Genomic DNA, 20,163 nt, shown 5'->3' with positions numbered 1-20,163 from the left:
AGGGACGCAGCGCCGAGCACAGCGCCGGGGGGACACGGCTCACAGCCCCAGCACAGCGCTGGCTGCTCCTCTGCCCCAGCAAACAAAGCTGGGACAAAAAAAGAGCAGCACAGAGCTGCAAAACGGAACGCAGAACCCACGGGGGTCCCTCGGCTCCCACCTCAGCCCCACGGCGCAGCTGTGACCCAACGCCATGGAAACGGGGGCAGCAGCCCGGGCTGCGTGCTGGGGCTTTACCTGAAAGGAAGGAACCCGAACGCTGGGTGCAACGCGGGCTGGGGGGAAACGCCTGCAGCAACGTCGCGCTGATTGCCTGCACGGCGCTCCCAACGCTGCTGCAGTTTGCATTGCTGTGCAGGGGTTCACACTGCTGCTACAGGAGCTTGCAGCGCCGCTGCAGTTCACACTGCTGCTGCGGGACTTTGCACTCTGCTGCAGCTCACCCGCTGGAGACGAGCTGCTGGGAGCCGTGCCACAGAGGGATGCGCTGCAGTGCTGCTCCCGCTGCCCCACGGCTGCACTGGGTGCAGGCGGGATGGAGCTCCGGGGCCCCTGGCGTGGGGAGCCGCTCTTCTGGAGCTGCGAGGGTCCTTCGGGGGGGAACCGGGCTCCTGGAGATGGAAGAGGTCCTTCACGTGGAGACGTCCTCCTCTTGGAGCTCGGAGGGGGCCTTCACACGGGGAAGCGCTCCGCTTGCGCTGCGAGTCCTTCGCGTGGGGAATCGGGCTTTGGAGCTCCGAGATCCCTCGCGCGGGGCGCTGCTCTTCTGGAGCCCCGCGAGGTCCCCGATGGGGCGCAGCTCCCCAGCGCCGCACGCTGAGCGCTCCCTGCCTCTCTCCGAGCGCTGGGCTCGGCAGCTCGACCCCCGCGGAGCTGTGAGGAGGGGCTCCAGGGGTCTGAGCTGTGCCCCCCCCCCCCCACACACACGGTGGTCTCACAGCAGAAGGGAGGACGGCTCCGGGATCCTCCATCCCCCCTCTGCAAACCTCACGGTGAGGATTTCAGCCACAACAAAAAGAAAAAAAAAAAAAAAAAAAAGGAAAAAAACCGAAAGGAAAAAACCAAGAAAAGAGGCGGCGGATCCTTCTGCAGGCGCCCGCTGCTCCCATCCATCCCTGCGTTGGGAGCCGAAGCGGCGGCCGATCCCACGCTGCTCTCCATCCCCCTCCGGCAGCTCCGCTCTGCTCTCCGGGGCTGAACGCTGCGAGAGGGGTGGGAGGGGCTGAGGGGGGGAGAGGGGGGGTAGAGACCCCACCACCGCTCCCTGGAGGCTCCCGGGGGGGGAATAAAGAGCTGTCCCCAAAAGTGCAGTTCTATCACCAGTTCCCCCCTCCCCACCACGTCGCCTCCTTTCCTCTCCCCAAAACCCCGAAGGATCTCCGCCTGAAGACACATCCATGTAAAACAATGGAGGGAAGGGGGAAAACCCTGGGCTGGGGGTGTGCTGTGTGCTGAGCCCAGTGGTTGGGTTTTCCCTTTTCCCCCACTCCCTTACTATTATTATTTTCTGCTTTAATTTTTGGAGGTGGTTTTTTTGTTATTGCTGTTTCGGGCCCAAGTACCGCCCGTTTCCCTTTCCTTGACTCGACACACCATGCACTGCGAGAAGGGGGAGACAACGGGCAGACGGAGCTTCAGATGAGGAGATGGGGGCCGTGCAGTGGCAGAGGGGTTGCAATGTGATGCTCCTGGGGTCCCGAGCCAGCCCTACAGCTCCATGGCAGCCGCACCAACCTGACGCCCCGCTGAACATCAGCCCATCTCTTTCCACTGCTTGTAGAACTCCAGGATGTTCTTCACTTCCACGCTGGCGCTGGCGGCTGCTTGGATGGCAGACTGCAAGAAAGCAGCACCCAGATGGCACACAGCAAAGGGCCCGGGGCTCCCAGCACGGCCAAGGGGCTCCCACCTATCGGGTAGGGGCTCCCAGCTCCAAACTGAGTTTGTGGAACCCAGCACAAAGCATCCAAGCCCCCAAAGCCAACCAGGCAGCTTGCAGGGGCTCAGCACAGCCACATGACCGACCTGCATGGGCGCCGAGAGCGCGCTGGGGTCCTCCAGCTGGAAGCCTGTGATGATGGTGACCATCCCTGTGGTGTCGTCATCCCCGCTGCTCTGGGACACCGTCAGCTGCTTGCAGCTGTCCAGGATCTTATAGAGGTTCCTGCCACGCAGATGGAACCGATGAGAGATGGAGGAGAGATGGCTTCCCTGCACAAATGGCTCCCAATACACCCAGGGGAGATGGGGCCGGAGAAGAGGAGGCTGCGGGGTGACCTGACTGCAGCCTTCGGTACTTAAAAAGCAATCGCCAGCAGGAGGGGAACTGACTTTTTCCTCAGGTGATGGGACATGGGGGAACGGATCTCAGGGGAAGGAGGGAAGGTTTGGCTGGGATGTCGGGGGAATGAGATGGGGGTCTTCAGAGAGAGGCTGCGGGTGCCCCATCATCCCTGGGCCGTTCAGGACCAGCTGGGCTGGTAGCAGAAGTGGAGGTTGGGGCAGGGGTGGGAGCTCGGCGATCCTTGGGCTCCCTTCCAACCCGATCGTCCTGTGATCCTACGACCGCTCCTCTGCTGCCTCTCGCTTACCACGCATCCAAGTCTTGTCTCTTCAATTTGTGCCTCTCAAAGCTCTTCCCGACGTCTCTCTGGCAACGGATGTACCTAAGGAAAGAGGAGAGTGGCTGAGCTCAAAGCGTCCCACAAACAGAGCCAGAGCTCCGCAGCAGCTCCTCTGCCTCCGCTCAGCCCCGCAAACCCCCACAAACCCCCCAGCAGCGCCTCAGAGGGGTGCTGGCAGAGCCCCCAGCCCTTCAGCAAGAGTTACTCTGCAGTTTGCTCCCCCATCCTCACCGGTTTCCCTTCTTAAATTCCGCCTCCAGATAGCGGATGCCGTCCCGGGCGCCGGCGTTCTCCTTCTTGAGGAAATCCAAGCTGTCGATCACTGAAAGGACGCACAAAGAGCAGCGGGGTGAGGCTGCGCCCCTGCACAGCTCCACATCTCCAGGAGGGAGGCACGCAGAGCTCCCACACCTGCCCGCGGGATGATGATGATGAACCTCCCGCTGCCGGCCAGCTGCTTGACCACGGCCAGGTGCTGGCAGAGCGCCTGCGCGTCCAGCACGAGGTACGGAGACATGGCCGACTGCGCCTTGGGCTGCTGCAGGCTGCCCTCCAGCTGAGACACCTCCAGCTGAAAGACACGCAGGGATGCTGCCTTTGCCTCCAGGCTGTGACCCAGAGGGTAAAGTTTTACCCTCCGGCCCCCGGCACACAGAGCAGAGCTGGGGACGGCCTGCTGTGTCGCACCCGTCTCTGCGGAGCGCGGCTCTCCCTCATCCCATCCCGTCCCACCCCTCCCTACCTGCAGGCGGAGCTGAGCCATGTCTCTCATCAGCCGGTTCCGACGAGCCTCCTCTGCGGCCTGGCCACGGAAACAAAGCTCCATCAATCAGCACAACAACGGCACGAGGGACGGGGTGGGAAGGGCGCATGGGGCAGCTCACCATGTGGAACTGGGCCTGGGCCTGCTGCACCACGCTGTCCTGCTCCGACTGCGCTATGCTGATGAAGATCCCCAGCTCCGGGTTGAACTGCAGGATGCTGCCCTGCAGCCGCGTGACAAAGTGCCCAAAGCTCCGGATGCAGCAGATCCGAACGACGGACTGCAGACGCACAGAAACAGGGGAAACATCCCTGGTGAAAATGGGAGCGACGCGCAGGGAGCCCGCAGGCAGCACAGAGTTTGTGGTCGGAGCTGCCAAAGCTCAAGGAAGAGGCAGAGAACACCGCAGGGCTCTGCCTGGAAATCCGTGCCAGGAGGAGCAGAGGGAAGCACCGCCTGCACACTGCTCTGGGGACGTGCGCTCCTCTCCTTAGGGTCTGGGTGAGGATGACAGGAGGTGACGTGGGATGTGACACTGCTGGAGCTCTGGGCTGCGATTTACTAAGCGTGGTCCCCACGTCGCAGCTCAGAGCAGCGCCCTTAAGCCAAAGACATTGGGATGCTCCCCATCCTTCCCTCCCCAGAGGTTCTGACGGGACAGCACGCTGCTTCTCCGGGATGCGTAGATGGCTTTGGCACCCACCTGAGCTCAGGCTCAGACTGGAAGCAGCCGGGCTCTGCTTTGTGGGAAAGGACCCCAGTGAGGCACACGCACCGAGATTTGGGATCCGCCCGGCTCACCTCCTCCACTGCTGAGAAGACGGGGCGGTCCTGCTCGAAGTTCAGCCTCCTGTGCGCGTTCCTCAGAGGGGGCAGATTTCGCAGGGCCACGTCCTCGGGGAGCAGCAGGTTGGCACGCAGCTCCGGCAGCTCGGCGCCGCTCAGCACCTCCCTCACCTCCTTACACAGCTCCAGCCCTGAGCACGAGGGAGCACAGCATCAGGTCAGCACAGAGCCCAGCGTGTGGGGACAGAACGCGATGGGTGCACAGAGCTGCTGCTCAGGGGCTGGGGTTTGGCCACAGGGGGGTTTGAGCAGAGAATAACACGACAAAGTGTTCTGCACTTGGGCCGGAGGAATCCCAGGCATCCACACAGAATGGAAGGAGCAGCACTTGAGAGCAGCCCTGCACAGAAGGACCTGGGGGTCCTGGGGGATGAAAAGCTGAACGTGAGCCAGCAGGGTGGGATTGCAGCTCGGAAAGCAGACGGGATCCTGGGCTCCAGCAGCAGAGGGGTGGCAGGGGGACAGGGAGGGGATCGTCCCCCTCTGCTCTGCTTTGTGAGGCCCCATCTGCAGCACTGCGCCCAGGGCTGGGGCACCCAGGGCAGGAGAGACAGGGAGCTGTTGGAGAGGGTCCAGAGGAGCACAGAGATGAGCGGGGGGCTGCAGCACCTCCCTGCAAAGCCAGGCTGGGGGAGCTGGGCTCGTTCAGCTGGAGAAGAGGAGGCTGGGGGTGAGCTGAGTGCAGCCTGCAGGACCTCAAGGGAGCCACAAACAGGAGGGGAGGCAGCTCTTGGGAAGGGGAGATGAGAGCAGGACGAGGGGAATGGCTGGAAGTGGAGGGAGGGCAGCTTTCAGCTGGCTGTCAGGGGGAAGTTGTTTGCTGGGAGAGTGGGGAGGTGCTGGAACAGCTGCCCAGAGAGGCTGTGGATCCCCGTCCATCCCTGGAGGTGTTCGAGGGCAGCAAGGATGGGGCCCTGGGCAGCCTGGGCTGCTGTGAGACGTGGAGGTTGGTGGCCCTGTGTGGTGGGGGGTTGGAGCTTCGTGGTCCTTGAGTCCCTTCCAACCCTGGCCGTTCTGTGACTCTGTGACATGTGGAAGAGGTCCCCCCTGCCGTGCTCGTAAGCAAAGGGCTGCAGGCAGAAAGGAGCACTGTGCTGTGCTGCCCTTCTCCATACCTGACTCCTGCAGGTCGGCAGCAGAAGGCAGCAGGTTGAGGAGCACAGACAGCCTGTTCCATAGGCTCTGGGAGCTCTGCAGGAACAAGAAGCCACAGAAAACATGAGGAGGGCTGCACGCCACAACCAGCTCACTCGGGCTTTCCCACAGACCCCAAAATGCCTTAAAACGGCACAAATTTCACCATGTTTATTGAGGCTCAAAGCCCAGAGCCTCCCCCACCTGAGCACACATGATGATGAAGTCTGTGTTTGTCCTCAGCCAGTCCAGGAACACCTTGACGGTGAGCAGCAGCCCCTCGTTGCTCACAATCTCCAGCTTCTCCTGCAGGGACCTCTCGTTCCTGCACGACTTGGTGCTCAACACGCTCTCCTCGGAGTCAGACACGTTGTCTGGGAAAGGAGGAGAAGAGCATGAAGCCTCTGGAGGAGCAAGGCTGCGCAGCAGGAGAGCAGCGCTGGGTGTGAGGCATCACAGAACCATCACAGAACCCTTAGGGTTGGAAGGGACCTCTGAGGGCCCCGTTCCCTGCAGTGCATGGAGACACTGCAGCTCACGGTGGTAACGGGAGCCTGCCCCAACCCCACACTCGGATTTGCTGAACCTCCATGAGGTTCCCCTGGGCCCACAGCCCAGGTCCCTCTGCTGCATCACTGCACCCCACAGCTCAGCGCCATCTGCAAACTGCTGAGGGTTCAGCCCCACTGCCAATGTCACCAATGGAGATACGAAGAGTTTCACCCCAGCACCGACCCCTGGGACACCTCTCAGCACCCAGCTCCATCCACACATGGAACGGCTGAGCCCCGCAGTCACTTCATCCATCAGACAGCTGGGCTATTCCATCAACATTTCCAGCTCTGTAACGTCTGCACGTCCCACTGAATGCATAAAGGAAAGCGCTGCGCAGAGCACAACCAGCTTCCTTCCTTCCTTCCCCCATCCACCCGAGTGGCCGTGAGGCAGAGCCACAGACGTCAGCGCTGCCCCTCCACACCCCGAGCTGCAGTTTGGCCACAGGGTGCACAGAGGAACAGACTGCAGGCAGGAACAACGAACGTGGTTTCAGTGAAACACACGGTGCTGTGCATCAGCTCCCCTTTGCACCCGGTTCCCCCCAGTAGCTTCCTTAGCAGCAGCAGCTCACGGTGGGACAGAACTCACAGCATCACCTACTGCACATCTGCACACAGCACACAGCCCTCGCTCCACACTCACACAGCTGATGGAGAACATCCTGGATTGCACCTGCACTGCTTCTCTGTGTCTGATGGCAGACTGCCCGTGGGCAGGAGGAACACTTCCAGCGGCTTCGGGACTCCCCTCGGAGCTATCAGAGGGGCTCGGCTGGAATTACGGCTGCCTGCAGCCTTCTGCTCTGCTCAGGCGTTGGGGGCACCGGGCTGCAGGGGGTTTCTCCTCCAGGAAACCCCCAGCCGAGGCCTGCGCTGCAGGGGCACCGCCTCAAACCCGACAGCTCTCGCGGGATCACAGGACGGTCGGCTTGGAAGGGAGCCCAAGGATTGCCGAGCTCCCACCCCTGCCCCAACCTCCACATCTGCTACCAGCCCAGCTGGTCCTGAACGGCCCAGGGATGATGGGGCACCCGCAGCCTCTCTCTGAAGAGCTTCCCCCGACATCCCAGCCAAACCTTCACCTTAGATCCGATCCCCCACGCCCCATCACTGCCCGTGAGATTCATGCTGCACCTCTTCATGTGAGCAGACGGCTGTGAGCACGCAGCTCGCAGCGCAGAGGCACAGCACGTGTGGCTCCTTACCTTGCTCCGCCGAGCTGGGCTTCTCCACATCGCCGTTGATGCAGGGCTTGCCATCCAAGCTGCCCTTCGAGGCGGGCGGCTCAGCGCTGGGCTTCAGCAGGATGTTGCTGAAGGTGGGGGCCAAGCGGAAGCAGCGCTTGGTCTGGAAGAGCTGCGTGGACATGGCCTGCAGGTTGCTGGCGATGCTGGCGTCGCTGGCGCTCAGGGACACGGGCCCGTTTATGGCTGGATCCGCACTCTCCATTTTAGAGCCGCTCGTGTTCTTGCAGTCCCCCGACCCGCTGCCATCCACGCCGTTTTTTAGGCCCTCCCCGGCCCCGCTCTGGCCTCGCTCGCTGCCCTCCTTGCCCGGCTCGTCCTCCATGTCCTCCAGGTCGGACCGCGACTCCTGGCTGTTCATGTCAGAGTCCGTCTCCACGTCAAAAGCGGCCTCTGCTTCCTCGTCGCTCTTCTCTGAGCCGCTCTCGGAGCCGTCGCTGCCCTTCGTGGAGCCCTGGCTGGAGTCGGAGTCGAAGCCCTCGCTCAGGTCGCTCTCATCCGCCTTCTGCGGGTGCCGGCGGCGGCGCAGGCAGGAAAGCCGTGAGTATTTCTTGCTTTTCTTGCAGTCGTGTTTCCGTTCCTCCTCCCTGGGGTGGTGATTGGGCAGCTCTGCCTCACCTTCCTTCTCCGTGGCGCTGAGGGGCTCCTGCGGCTCCGGCTCATCTGCGGGCGTGGGAAGTGAGAAGCACGGTCAGAAAAGTGCGCCGTTCCACACAAGCTCCCTCCCGCTCCGAGCAGCAGGTTCCGCCGCCGCTCCCATCGCACAGAGCCCTGCGAAGGAATCGCCCTCTGAAGGAGCTCAGGGATTTCGGGCAGCCCAGATTCCTTTGGGCTCCCGCAGCCCGGGCCGCGCTGCTGTGTTCAGTTCAGACAGCATCAGTACTGAAGGCTGACAAGAACACACCGAGATCTCCCACCTCCTCCCCTGCCTTCCCTGAGAGCCAAACCATCCACCCTGCAGGGCGGGAGCACAAATTGGGCCAGCTGCATTCAGCCGGCAACAAAGAATCAATGGCTGCTGCTGCTGGCCAAGAGAAGCCAGCCTTGCATTTTGTGAGGGGCTACAAACTGACTCTTTGGAGGGGGAAAGGCTCGACGGTTTTGTTCTGTGCCTAATGAGCTCCGCCACAAACTGAAGGCGCCCCCCCAGGGGCAGGAATGTGGGGAGAGCACGTCCACACCGACCTGCGCCATCGCTGCGGAACGCCGGCACCGGGTTCTCCCCTTCCTCCAGCTCCGCCTGCAGGCGAATGTTGACGTGGTTGATGAGGTGAGAGAAGAGGGCCAGCGTGAAGGCAATGGCCGCACTGTACTGCTTGGAGCCTGCAAGGACAGCGCCGTGAGGCCGGGGGCACCGGCTCACCCAGCACCCGGCTGAGGCGGCTCCCGCCCCGCAGCGCTGCACGGCCCCGCTCCCATCGCCCAGCGTCCGGGTGTCCCAACAAAGCACCGCTCACCCGCACGCCTGAGGCTGTGCACGCTCATGAAGCAGATGATCACCATGCGGAAGATGAGCAGGTCGGGAAGGAAGGAGTAGCCGCTCTCGTACTCCTCCTCATCCTCGCTCACTGAGCTCAGGTTGGGAGGGGAAGGCAGGTAGAACAAGCACAGGTTGAAATCCTCCAGCACGGACTGGCACAGAGACGTCAGCTCAGAATCCAAAGAGCTTCGCAGGGAGAAAAAAGAAACCGACGTTACTGCCTGAGAGCCAAACTGCCAGCAGTGCCTGCATGGCAGCACCCAGGGCCGGCCGCAGCCGCACGTGGGCTCTCCTTCACGCTGCGCAGCACAGAGCGACGGAGCACGCGCTGCAGGCAGCAGCGGGTCCTGGAAGAGGGACGAACCGTGATGTTCTCCTCTCCAAAGCTGCTCAGATAAAGAGAAACAACAACCAGAGCACCTGCACAGAGGGGTTACAAAGAGATCTGGGGGTGCTGCTCGCTGCCCACTGCCCCGGCTGCACACCGGCATGGGAGCGCGGTCCTCCCGTGCGCATCTCAGGGCCACCAACCAACCCAGGAAACCCACCCCTCGCATTTCTCCAGCTCCTGGAACTCTCAGATCCCCAAAGCACTTTCTGTTTTACTGAAATTTCCCTTTGCTCTGACACAATCGGGTCCTGCTGCCATCTGGTGAGAGGTTTCCAAAGACAACGCGCAGCGCTGTGTGCTACAGATGGTGCAACCCTGGGCCACACTGCAGGCCCAACTCAGCGCTCGCCAGGAGAAAAGCATCTGCTGGCTTAAGAAGGGAAGAACTCCTGTGGAGGGCAAACTCCTTCCCCTTCCCTGCAAGGCTGGGGGGCTCAACAGGGCTTGGACACGTGGGCAGAAACCCTGCAGGGAACACTCCCTTCCATCCCTGAATTACAAAAGATGGGATCTGCCAGAAGCTCACCTGCTCTTGGGCTGCAGAAGGCTCTGTAGGTACATGAAGCTCACCAGCAGCCTCTTAATGTCTTTGCAGCTAAAAGAAATGGAGAAGAAAATGCTGTAATGCAGATACTCGTAACAGAGACCGAAAGGACCAACAGCTCAAGCAACGGGCAGAGCAGGGTCCATTGGAAAATAGGCCCTGACACACAGACACACACACACAGACACACGACACCCACAGACACACAGACACAGACACACACACAGACACAGCACACACACACACACACACCACACAGAGACACACACCATCCCCCCCTTCTGCTTTTTGGCCACAGGAACCCCCCTGGAGAGCCAAAGCTCCAGGAGGCAGCGAGAAACACCTCAACCTCAAACCAAAGGAGCTCCACTTTCCTACGAACCGCAACCCAGCAGCAGAGGATCTAAACTGGGGGCAGCCACGTCTGGGGAACGCTCACTGCCCGGCCTGGGTGACGGAGCACTTCCCAGAGCCCTCTGCCCTGCCCTGCCCTGCCCTCCTACCGCTTCCTGCTGGGGGACAGCTTCCTGCTCTCACACTTCTTCAGCTGCTGGTACATTTTGGCCGCTTTGTCGTACAGCCGCTTCAGGTTCCCGGAGGCGCCTTCGAAGGACACTTCAGACTGAATGCTGGGACGGGGAACAGAAGGCATTGAGGGTCGCTCTGCCACAAAACTGCTCGTGTTTTCACAGCTAAGCACAGAGACAGGCACGCGGTGCTGCCGTGTGAACGCGCCGGGGTCCTCAGTTCCTGCTGACGTCTCCCAGCCCCGCTCCAGGCAGCGCCGCAGCTTCGCCTCCAGCTTGTACACACCTTCCAGATCTGTGCCCTACGGCCCCAGAGGCACTCACCAGCGTAAGTAGCAGTACGTGGCCTCCACGTTGTAGTATTTGCTCCCAGCCAGCGTCCCCAGCTGATTGAAGGGCATGCCTGCCACAGAAGAGAGGGCAGAATTAACCAGAATCCTCCAGATCCCACCCACACAGGAGGGAAGCCGGCAGCATCAGCAATCCTCCAGCCCTAAGGCTGCAGTACAAAGGCCTGGACGGCTCCATCCTTTTCCCTGTGTTGTGTTTCACACCTTCCTGCCTAGGAAAGCAGAACAAGCAATCCCTCTTAATTCGTAACGGCACAGCCTCGGCTCCGTCGTGCCGCATTCTCTCGGCACAGACATCATCTTATCAGCGCTCAACAGCTCCATCTCAGCTCACTGTGCCGAAGGCTGGCAGCTACCAGGATCGGCCCGACCCAACTGCTCAGCAGAGATGCTGCCAAGGCAGCGCCGAGAAGTCGGCTTTTGGGAACCACGTCCACCCTCCGATCAGAGGGGCTCCCACCTCCTGCGCACCTCACCGCTTCTCCAGGAGAAGGCCTGGGAGGGGTGGCAGGGTGAGGGGCACAACGAGGGAGCTGAGTGCCATCGATGCGACGGGAAAGGTGGCGGGGAGGACAACGCACTCACCGATCTGCGGCGCGACAGACAGCGCCTGGTAGTAGAAGCGCTCGGCCAGCAGCTCCGTGTCCACACCTGCCAGCTCGTTCTGGTAGCGGGCTGCAAGCAGAGCACACAGCTCAGAGCGCAGCGCCTGCCCCTCCCCTCCCGCCCTTCCCTTCTCCTCCCGCCCTTCCCTCCCTCCCCTCCTTCCTTCCCCTCCCCTCCCCTCCCTCCCTCCCCTCCCCTCCCTTCCCTTCCCTCCCCCCTTCCCTTCCTTCCCTCCCCCCTTCCCTTCCCCTCCCACCCTTCCCTTCCCCTCCCCTCCCGCCTTCCCTTCCCTCCCTCCCCTCCTGTCCTTCCCTTCCCTTCCCCTCCCTCCCCTTCCCTTCCCTTCCCCCTCCCTTCCCTTCCCTCCCCTCCTGTCCTTCCCTTCGCTTCCCCTCCTCCCTCTCCCTTCCCCTTCCCTCCCCTCTCCTCCTTCTCTTCCCCTCCCCTCCCGCCCTTCTCTTCCCTCCTTTCCCTTTCCCTCCTGTCCTTCCCTTCCTTTCCCCTCCTTTCCCTTCCCCTCCTGCCCTTCCTTTCCCTGCCCTGCTATTCCTTCCCCTGCCCTTCCTCCCCTTCCCCTCCTGCCCTTCCAGAGAGGAGTGCAGTTTCTCTCCAGACTGATAGCAGCACAGCACCCAGCAGTTTCACACTGACCCTTGGGGCACAGACAGGATGGGAAACCACTCTGCACCCCGCAGGGCCCCACTGGCAGCAGCCACGAGCTGAGCACACCCCCCTCCCTCCACCGGGTGCGTCGCCCTTCCCACCCCCACACAACATTTATTTGCAGAGGTTCTCAGGCTGGTCCACGCACCACAGTGCCAAGCAGCCTCCAGGAGCTTGGAGGCTCTGCACCATGACAGGCTTCCGAGGGCTGATTGGTTTCTTTGACAGATATTCCCCTCCCGTCTCCACACCCTGACACACTCACACGCCTTGGAGGCGGTGGGACGGCAGCTGTGCCATCACAAGGGTGACACACAGCCTCACAAGAGGACAAAACCCACAGCTCTGTGGTGGCCCAATACAAAACGTCTCTGCCTCTGCAGCCATCCTGCACCCCACCCCATCCAAACAAACGGCACTAAAGGAAAGGAAACCCACAGAACCACAGCTGCGTGCAGCGCAAAGCCGACACTTCTGCCATCCGCAGCTCAGCTGCCCCTTCTGCCACCAACAAACCGTCTGACAGAACCCCAGCAGTCAGGGGGAGCCCAGCACTGTGCCCACTCTTAGTGCACACCAGGGGTTCCTTCACCAGGCGACGCTCTTACCCAGATCCCCGAGGTAAACCAGGCATCGGTGGCACGCCATCTGCGCCCACTCCATCTCCTTCTCCGACGCAGACACGGGTTTCTTGCAGCCTACAAGTGGGAGAAACGTCAAGTCAGCACAGCACCGGGGAAAGGCAGCTGGAATGGCACACGAGGGGCCCACACTGCTGCCTGAGACACCTGATGTCACACTGGGTGACCAAAGATCTGCTCAAATCGTGCTGCTGGCGGCTGCCTGTGCTGAGATGGGAGAACAACAGCCAGCTCCTGCCTACAAGCCACGTGGCAGCGCAAACACCGTGCTGAGCACATGCTAATTATGCCTGGAAAGAGGCTGACGTTGTTAGTGTGGCTAACGAGGAATTTGGAGGAGAGAATTTGGAGGAGAGCTGGTGTCCCCACCATCAGCAGTGGAGCAGATTTTTTGCATTCGGGATGGGATCAGGATTTAGGATTGGGCAAGCAAGAAGGAAGGAAGAGAAGGGAGAAGAAAAAATAGAAGTCTTGATGGTACAGCGGTGCTGCAGCCACCTCCAGGAAAAGGAGAGCAGCCAGGTCAGCACCAAGGAGGCACTGAGGCTCAGCCCTGCTGCTGCCTGCTGCCCCAGCTCCTGCAGGATGGAAATCTCTCAAGAGGAACCCCAGAGGGAGGCATCAATCAGCCCGCAGTCGGAGCTCCTTCCTCTTGGCTTAGGTTGGAGGAGTGGGACCGAAACCCCAACCATCTTGTCTGGATGCGCGATGTCACACCTTACCGACCGTGTTACCTATTTGTCTCCCGTGCCACACTGAGCGCAGAGCTGGAACCAGCCACGAGACATCCTGCTGCTGAGGGCAGGGTCCCTGCTGAGACACCGCCTGCTCTCTTACAGGAGCTCCCTCACCTCCGAGACCCAACCTCGCCTCTGAGACCCAACCTCGCCCCCAAGACACAGAGGATGCCAGCAGCCCCGTACGCTTGCAGAGCTGACACTGAGCACAGCCTGATGGTGAGCAGCCACCCCCCACCCGTCTTCATTAACTCTGTGCAGCCACATGTGTTCCTCCTGAGCCCCATCTACAGCTGCCACCACCAAACGCTTCCCTACGGACCTTCCTGAGGTGTTCTCTCAGTCTGTTCTAAGGAGCTGGCCGGGAGAAATACGGAACTAAAGGATCATCCCGTGGATGCTGAACTGGACTGGCCAGCCCAGGGGAGGACCCGAGGGGTGGCTGCACTCAGAGCTGCCATTGGTGTCACTGACCTCTGTAGGTGACACAGAGGGATTGGATGCACCCTCAGCAATTGCAGCCACACGCCAGAGGGAAGGGAGCAGTGCAGAGGGAGCTGGGCAGGCTGCAGAGGAGGGCACGGCCAACCTCATGGAGCTCAGCAAGGCCAAGCACAGCGTCCTGCAGCGGGGCCGGGGCAGCGCCAGGCGCAGACACAGAGAGCTGCCCTGAGGGGAAGGGTCTGGGGGTGTTGGTGGATGGAGGACTCAGAGTGAGCCAGCAGCGTGCGCTCCCAGCCCAGAAAGCCGGCGGGATCTGGGCTGCACTGAGGGAAGCGGGGTGAGGGGCATCTGCCCCTCTGCTCTGCTCTCCCAAGCCCCCACAGGCAGCACTGCACCCAGCTCTGAGCCCCAGCACCAGGAGGACACCAAGCTGTCAGAGCGGGCCCAGAGGAGCACCGTGGAGGTGAGGATGGAGCATCACCCCAACGGGGACAGGCTGAGCTGCGTAAGGGAAAGCTCTGGGGGGACCTTACAGCCCTGCCAGGACCTGGAAGGGGCCGACAGGAAAGCTGGGAAAGGACTTTTGATAGGGGCACGTAGCAACAGGACAGGGGAAATGGTTTTAAGCTGGAAGAGGGCGGATTTAGAGTAGATATCGGGGACAAACGCTTTACTGCGAGAGTGGGGAGATAATGGGTCAGGTTGTCCCCCTCCTTGGAAGCGCTCAAGGTTGGCGGGACGGGGCTGTGAGCAGTCTGGTCCAGCTAGAGCTGCCCTGCCAGCAGCAGAGTTGGAACCGGACCGCCTTAAAGCCCCCGTCCCACCCCAACCACCCCACAATCATACAAAGCCGCCGCCCACGACGCCCCCCACGAGCACCCACCCATCAGCGGGTCCGTCACGTGCGTCCAGTCGATGCAGCACTGCAGCTCCAGCTGGTAGTGGGACTGGATGTAGAGCAGCAGGTGCTGGTAGAACCCGATGCCGGCCACCAGGTGGGTGCGGTAGGCGCACTCCAGGGCGCTGCGGCTGTGGATGTGCTGCGGAGAGAGAAGCCACGAGGGGTCATCGGGTGGAGGAGGCGAGACAGCAGGCAGCTCTGCTGTGACCCCCAGCGTGCCTCCCCTGCTGGGCTGCACTTTATCTGCTGTGTTTCTAAGGAGGAAAGATGCCTGCAGTGACAAGTAAGAAATGAACAGCAGAAGCGTCTCGCTGGAGGCTTAATGGCATCCCCACCACCAGATCGCTGCGGGACACCGTGCTGCCTCACACAATGGGGAGAGGGAGTATTTCTGTGCCACCAGTGCCGGGGGGAAAGAAATCTGTGCCGGCAAAGCCGTGTCAGAACATCCTGGCACTCATTTTACATAGGAAACGTGCCTCGTGAATTTGGGAAGGCAGAGAGCGCGTTATGGTGGGATGCACTCCGCAATGAAACCACCCCGGCGACTGTGAAGAGTTACTGCCCTCAGCTGAAGAAAACTGCAGCAGAGAACGGCTGGAGAGCCCAGCACAGAGCCACAGAGATGGGGAAGGGAGCGGAGCATCGCCGTGCTGAGGAGGGGCTGCAGGTGGAGGAGGCCGAGGGGGGACCTCATGAATGGGGTCCATCTGTGAAGGCTGAGCGCCGGGAGGAGCCGGGCTCTTCTCAGTGACACCCGACGGCAGCACGGGGCAGTGGGTGCCTGCAGGGACGTGGGAGGTCCTGCATCAGCGTGAGAGAGAACTCCTTCATGGCGACGGGGACGGCACTGAGCTGCCCAGAGGGGCGGGGGTCTCCTCTGCAGGCGTTCCCAACCACCTGGGTGCGCTCTGGGTGCCCCGGTCCGGGTGCTGCTGCCCCGGGTTGGGCTGGGTGAGCTTTCCAGGTCCCTCCCAATCCCTGACATCTGTGCTTCTGTGAAAACTCAGCCGTCAGCTCCACTCGCACCCAGCAGCGCTTGGTGCTCACAGCACATCTCCAAGCGGAGGAACCTCTTAACTCAGCCTGACCCACGGCCCAGCTGCCCACCCCACCCCGCGATACCTGCCTTCTTATTCGTCTTGATGAGTTGGATAACTTCATAGTAAACCTTTCTCCAGAGCAGCTCTTCCGCTTTTCTGCCATAATCCACGGGATGCAAGAACATCAGCTTCACGCACAGCTCCCGCAGCCTGGAGACAGCAAGGAACGATGCCTTCAGCCACGGCAGCCCCACACAGCACCACCCCGAGCTCCCCGCCCAACCTACTTGTTCCTCAGGCTGATGTTCTCGGGCTTGAACACCTCCTGGTACGCCGCCTTATTGCCGAGGATGAGATCCAGGCGGTGCACGGCCTCCACCACCGCTCTGCAAAGCGACGCACAGGCAGCACAGGTCAGCACAGCGATTCGCTGCCATTATTTCCCCAGCTGTGGAATCCCTGAGCCCACCTGCCGCCCTCCCACCGCACTGCGCTCGTTGCTTCGTGCAATCTACTTTGAAAAGCTTCTGGGGGAAGAACAGAGCACGGCTGCACCAAGGGAAGGCTCTGCTTTGGGTCGGCTGCTGCACCCATCCGTCTGTCTGCTCCTCGGTGCCCACCGAGGCTCCACCGTCCCCAAAGGCCCCCAGGCTCACCAACAGCTTCCAACCTCAGCAATTAATTAACACGCTAACGTGTGCACGCTCGGTTGTGCTGGGAGGCTAAAGGAGGAATTGTTTCCAACAGTCACGATGGGGAAGGTCGCACCTCCACCAATTCCTGCTCCTGACGGAGGACGGCACCTCGTGTGCCACCAACGCCTTCAGTTCTGCACATGCAGCTCCTAAAGACCTCGGGGTGACGCCCAGCACAGAGGAACACGAAAACAATCCAACACGAGATGTCCAACGAGCTCTTCGTACCAAGAGGGCAGCACCCAGCCCACGCCCGAGGGCAATAAGCCCACTCCTCACACACCGTCACCATCCGCCTCCTCCTTTGGGACCCTCCGTGCCCAGCATGAGCCACCGAAGCCTGCAGAACCTTGGGGTGCTGGTGGGGGGCAGTGGGCCAAGAGCCAGCAGCGTGCTGCCCCCTCCCTGCAGCCCTAACCTGCTGGTGAGCCTCACCTGTGTGCAGGAGCAGCTCCTCCTGGTTGCCATGTCGAGGCACACACGAGATGAGGAGGTGATGAGAGATGTGCAGCACTGAGGGCAGACCTTGCCTGACCCACCTGACAGCCTTCTGTGATGGACTGACAGACATCAGACAGATGGATGTCATCTACCTGGAGCTCTGCAAAGCCTTCACGTGGACCCTCACCACATCCTGCCCTCTAAATTGCAGAGGTGTGCGCTGGGAGGATGGGCTGTTCGATGGATCGAGGTGGGCTGTGAGCAGAGGGCTGAGATCAGCGCCTCCGGCACAAGGACACAGAACTGTTGGGACGGGTTCACAAAGGCTGAGCACCTCTCCTGGGAAGGAAGGCTGAGGGAGACGGGCTCGTTCAGGTTGGAGAGGAGAAGGCTGTGGGGAGAACTCATTGCGGCCATCCAGTTCTCAAAGGGAGCATATAAACAGGAAGGGAAACGGCTGCTGACATGGGCTGATAGCGACAGGACAAGGGGGAACGGTTTTCAACTGAGACAGGGGAGGTTTGGGTTGGATATGAGGAGGAAGTTTTTCACCCAGAGGTGGTGAGGCACTGGAACAGGTTGCCCAAGGAGGCTGTGGATGCCCAGGGCATTCAATGGGGAGGCTGGAATGGAGGCATTCAAGGCCAGGCTGGATGTGGCTCTGGGCAGCCTGGGCTGCTGGTTGGTGGCCCTGCACACAGTGGGGATGAAATGAGGCGATCCTGAGGATCCTTTTCAGCCTGGGCCATTCTGTGAGTCTATGATGTGATTCTGATGCCATGCCAAAGGAACCGTGCTGAAAACCAAGCCAGCACAAAACACTGGAGACTCACAGAGGGAAAACACAGCAGCTCATCCACACCTCAAAAGCCCTTCAGCCAAGGGTATCTGAAACCTCCCCTGTTTGCACAGAACCGGGCAGAAGAGGAGGAATACAGGGAAGAATCCTGCCATGATTGGACGTCCCAGAGCTGCACCAAATTCTTGGGAAATAACGATGAAGAAAACCAAGAGCAGAGTTGAGCTGCACACAGAGCTCTGCTGCCAACTCGGCTGCCTGCTGCAGCTCTCCCAGGATCCGAAGCTCCTTTGCAAACAGCCCAAATCTCTCAATAGCAAGCAGAGCTGCCAAGAGAGGTGCCTTATTCCCCCTGCACCGGGCTACTGAAAGAACTGAGGATGGAAACAGGCCGGTGCTCCTCGGCCGTGCAGAAACTGATCTCGAGCATCTCCCCTTGCCCCGATATCCTGGGATGGGGCCACACGGCCTCATTTTGGGGTAAAACCTGAGGTTTATCCGGCCAGGAAGAATTAAACGGCAAAGATTGCTGTAAGAAAGCCCTCACCTCATCCTACCACCTCAGTGCTCAGGCAGGGATGCTCCGGCACCGTTCAGAGGTACGCCAGGAAGCGATCGCTGCCCGCATCCAGGGGGAACAGAGAGCAGAACAGAGCCTGAGCCACGAGGAAGGCACCGAACCGAAATGTGGGATGGAAGGGACGGAAGGATGAGCCCAACATCAGCAAGCAAAAGCCAATGGGCCCTGCTGGAAAAGGCCTCCTGCCTTTACCACCCCCTGCTCATCCCTGAGACCGCAGCACCGCTCTGAAACTCAACCACGGCGCTGCTTTACTGACAGAGGGAGCGGAGCAGAGCGGAGCAGGGCGAGAGAGCAGAGCCCACCCAGGAGGCCCACGGCCATCCCGCCCCCACCACAGCCCCCCACATCACCCCACCTCCTGTGTCCCCTCACCATCACATCCTCCTTCCTCCACCCCACACCCTGACCCACCTCCCTGGTCCCCCATGCACCCCGATCGCCTGTTACCCCTCACCCTTTCCTTGGATCCCGCTGCCTCCTCCTCTCCCCCCTCGCTCTCTCCTCCACCTCCTTTTGTTCCCACTCCTTCCCAACCTCCTTCCCCACACCCCCTGACCCCAGTTTCCTTCACCCCAATCTCCCTCAATCTGTCACCTTCCTCTTCGCCTCCAGATCTCTCCCGAACCCCATTACCTTCTTCCCCCTTTCCCCAACCCTTCCCTTCATCCCTCCATCTCCTTCTCCATATTCCCTCCTTTCCCACACCCCATAACCCCTCCAGGGTCCCCCCCCGCTCCCCATCTCCTCCCCCACACCTATGGATCATCCTTAAGTTCACCCCCAGTTTCCTTCACTCCAAACCTCCCATCTGAAATCCCACCGCCCTCCCCACTTTCCCCCACATCTCCTCTCCTTCCCCTTCCCACCCCTCATCTCCCCTTCCCCCACATCCCACATCTCCCCTCAGTACATTTCCTTCACCCCAAATCGCCCTTAAATCCCCACTCCCTTCCCCCACATCTCCCCTAAATCCCCCACTTTTTCTCCCAACGTCTCCCCTAAATCCCACCTCCCCTTTCCACAAAAATCCCCTCTTCTTTCCCTCTCACCTCCCCTAAATTCCCCTTCCTCCCCCTTTGCCTCCCCTAAACTTCCCACCTTTCTCCCCTTCCCCCCCACCCCTTTCCCCTAAATCTCTTCTAAACCCTACAGCCTTTCACCCCACCTCCCCTAAACCCCCGGCCCTTTTCCCCCACATCTCCCCTAAATCCCACCTCCCCTTTCCAGCAACCCCCCCAAATCCCCTTATATCCCCCCCACCTCCCCTAAATCCCCCTTCCTCCCTCTCTGCCTCCCCTAAACCTCCCACCTTTCTCTCCTTTCCTCCCCGCCCCTTTCCCCTAAATCCCCTCTAAACCCCACAGCCCTTCTCCCACATCTCCCCTAAACCCCACCTCCCTTAAATCGCCCCCCTCCCCCCCCAAGCCCCCCACACCCCCCACTCTCCCTCTTTTCCACCAGCCCCCTCTCCCCCCCCAGGTCTTACCTCCCCCCCCACACCGCCCCGCCCCCTCCCATGCGCCCCCCCTCACCGGTACAGCCGCTTGGTGTGCAGCACTTTGGCCTCAGGCTCTCCGCTCTCGCTGCCCGTCCCTCCGCCCTGGCTCATGGCGCCCGGCGGGGCCGAGACTCGGCGCTGCCCTCCGCCCCCTCAGCGGCGCCCGTCTGCCGCCATCGCCGCCAACCAACGGCGGCCGCCGGCCCCGCTCGGCCGCCAGGGCTGCGCCGCTGCCCCCTGCCCCGCGGAGCTCTCGCGAGATTACGGGGAACGCCGGAGAAACGCGGCGTCGCCTCGCGAGAACTCCGCTCGCTCCGCGCCATCACTTAGTGCTGGCAACATGGCGGACGCGTCGGGGCTTCGGGGCTTCGTCTCGCGAGAGTTCCGTGCCAATACTTAGTGATGGCAAAGATGGCGGCCGCGTCGGCGTCACTCTGTGAGCGGTATGGGCGCGGCCTTCAGGGGTCGAGCCGGGGCGCCGAACGCCCGTTCCCGCGGCCGCGTTTCGCCGTGGGCGCCGCAGGGCCTTCCCTGCGACGGCAGCGCTCCGAGGGCCGTGCCAGGAGCCGGGATGCGGCCGCCCGCGGCCTCCCAACCCCTCGGGCCGCCCCGCCGGGGCCCTCCGTTCCCGCAGGCCCGACGAGGGAGAAAC

The 20,163-nt window shown here is 61.4% G+C and overlaps 1 protein-coding gene across 1 annotated transcript; it reads right to left on the bottom strand.

Annotated features, from left to right (window-relative positions):
- Nucleotides 1-198: 198 nt before the first annotated feature.
- On the bottom strand, nt 199-19,858 carry SMG5 (SMG5 nonsense mediated mRNA decay factor). The gene is made up of 23 exons (XM_085209749.1): nt 19,546-19,858; nt 15,783-15,881; nt 15,582-15,705; nt 14,435-14,591; nt 12,338-12,427; nt 11,046-11,135; nt 10,435-10,513; nt 10,087-10,212; nt 9,566-9,634; nt 8,626-8,834; nt 8,354-8,491; nt 7,130-7,831; nt 5,572-5,741; nt 5,349-5,424; nt 4,189-4,364; nt 3,509-3,667; nt 3,367-3,426; nt 3,036-3,195; nt 2,856-2,946; nt 2,592-2,666; nt 2,026-2,164; nt 1,735-1,836; nt 199-1,201 (listed from the first exon to the last, which is right to left on the bottom strand). The coding sequence occupies exons 1-22, from the start codon at nt 19,620-19,622 to the stop codon at nt 1,753-1,755; spliced, it is 3,150 nt and encodes a 1,049-aa protein (XP_085065875.1). The 5' UTR covers nt 19,623-19,858; the 3' UTR covers nt 199-1,201; nt 1,735-1,752.
- Between the last annotated feature and the right edge of the window lie 305 nt (nt 19,859-20,163).

Source organism: Meleagris gallopavo, chromosome 27 (genome assembly GCF_905368555.1).
Source record: "Meleagris gallopavo chromosome 27, MGAL_WU_HG_1.1, whole genome shotgun sequence".
NCBI classification, from domain to species: Eukaryota; Metazoa; Chordata; class Aves; order Galliformes; family Phasianidae; genus Meleagris; species Meleagris gallopavo.
Note: the sequence above shows the minus strand (reverse complement) of the source record. Positions and strands in the feature narration are given on the sequence as shown.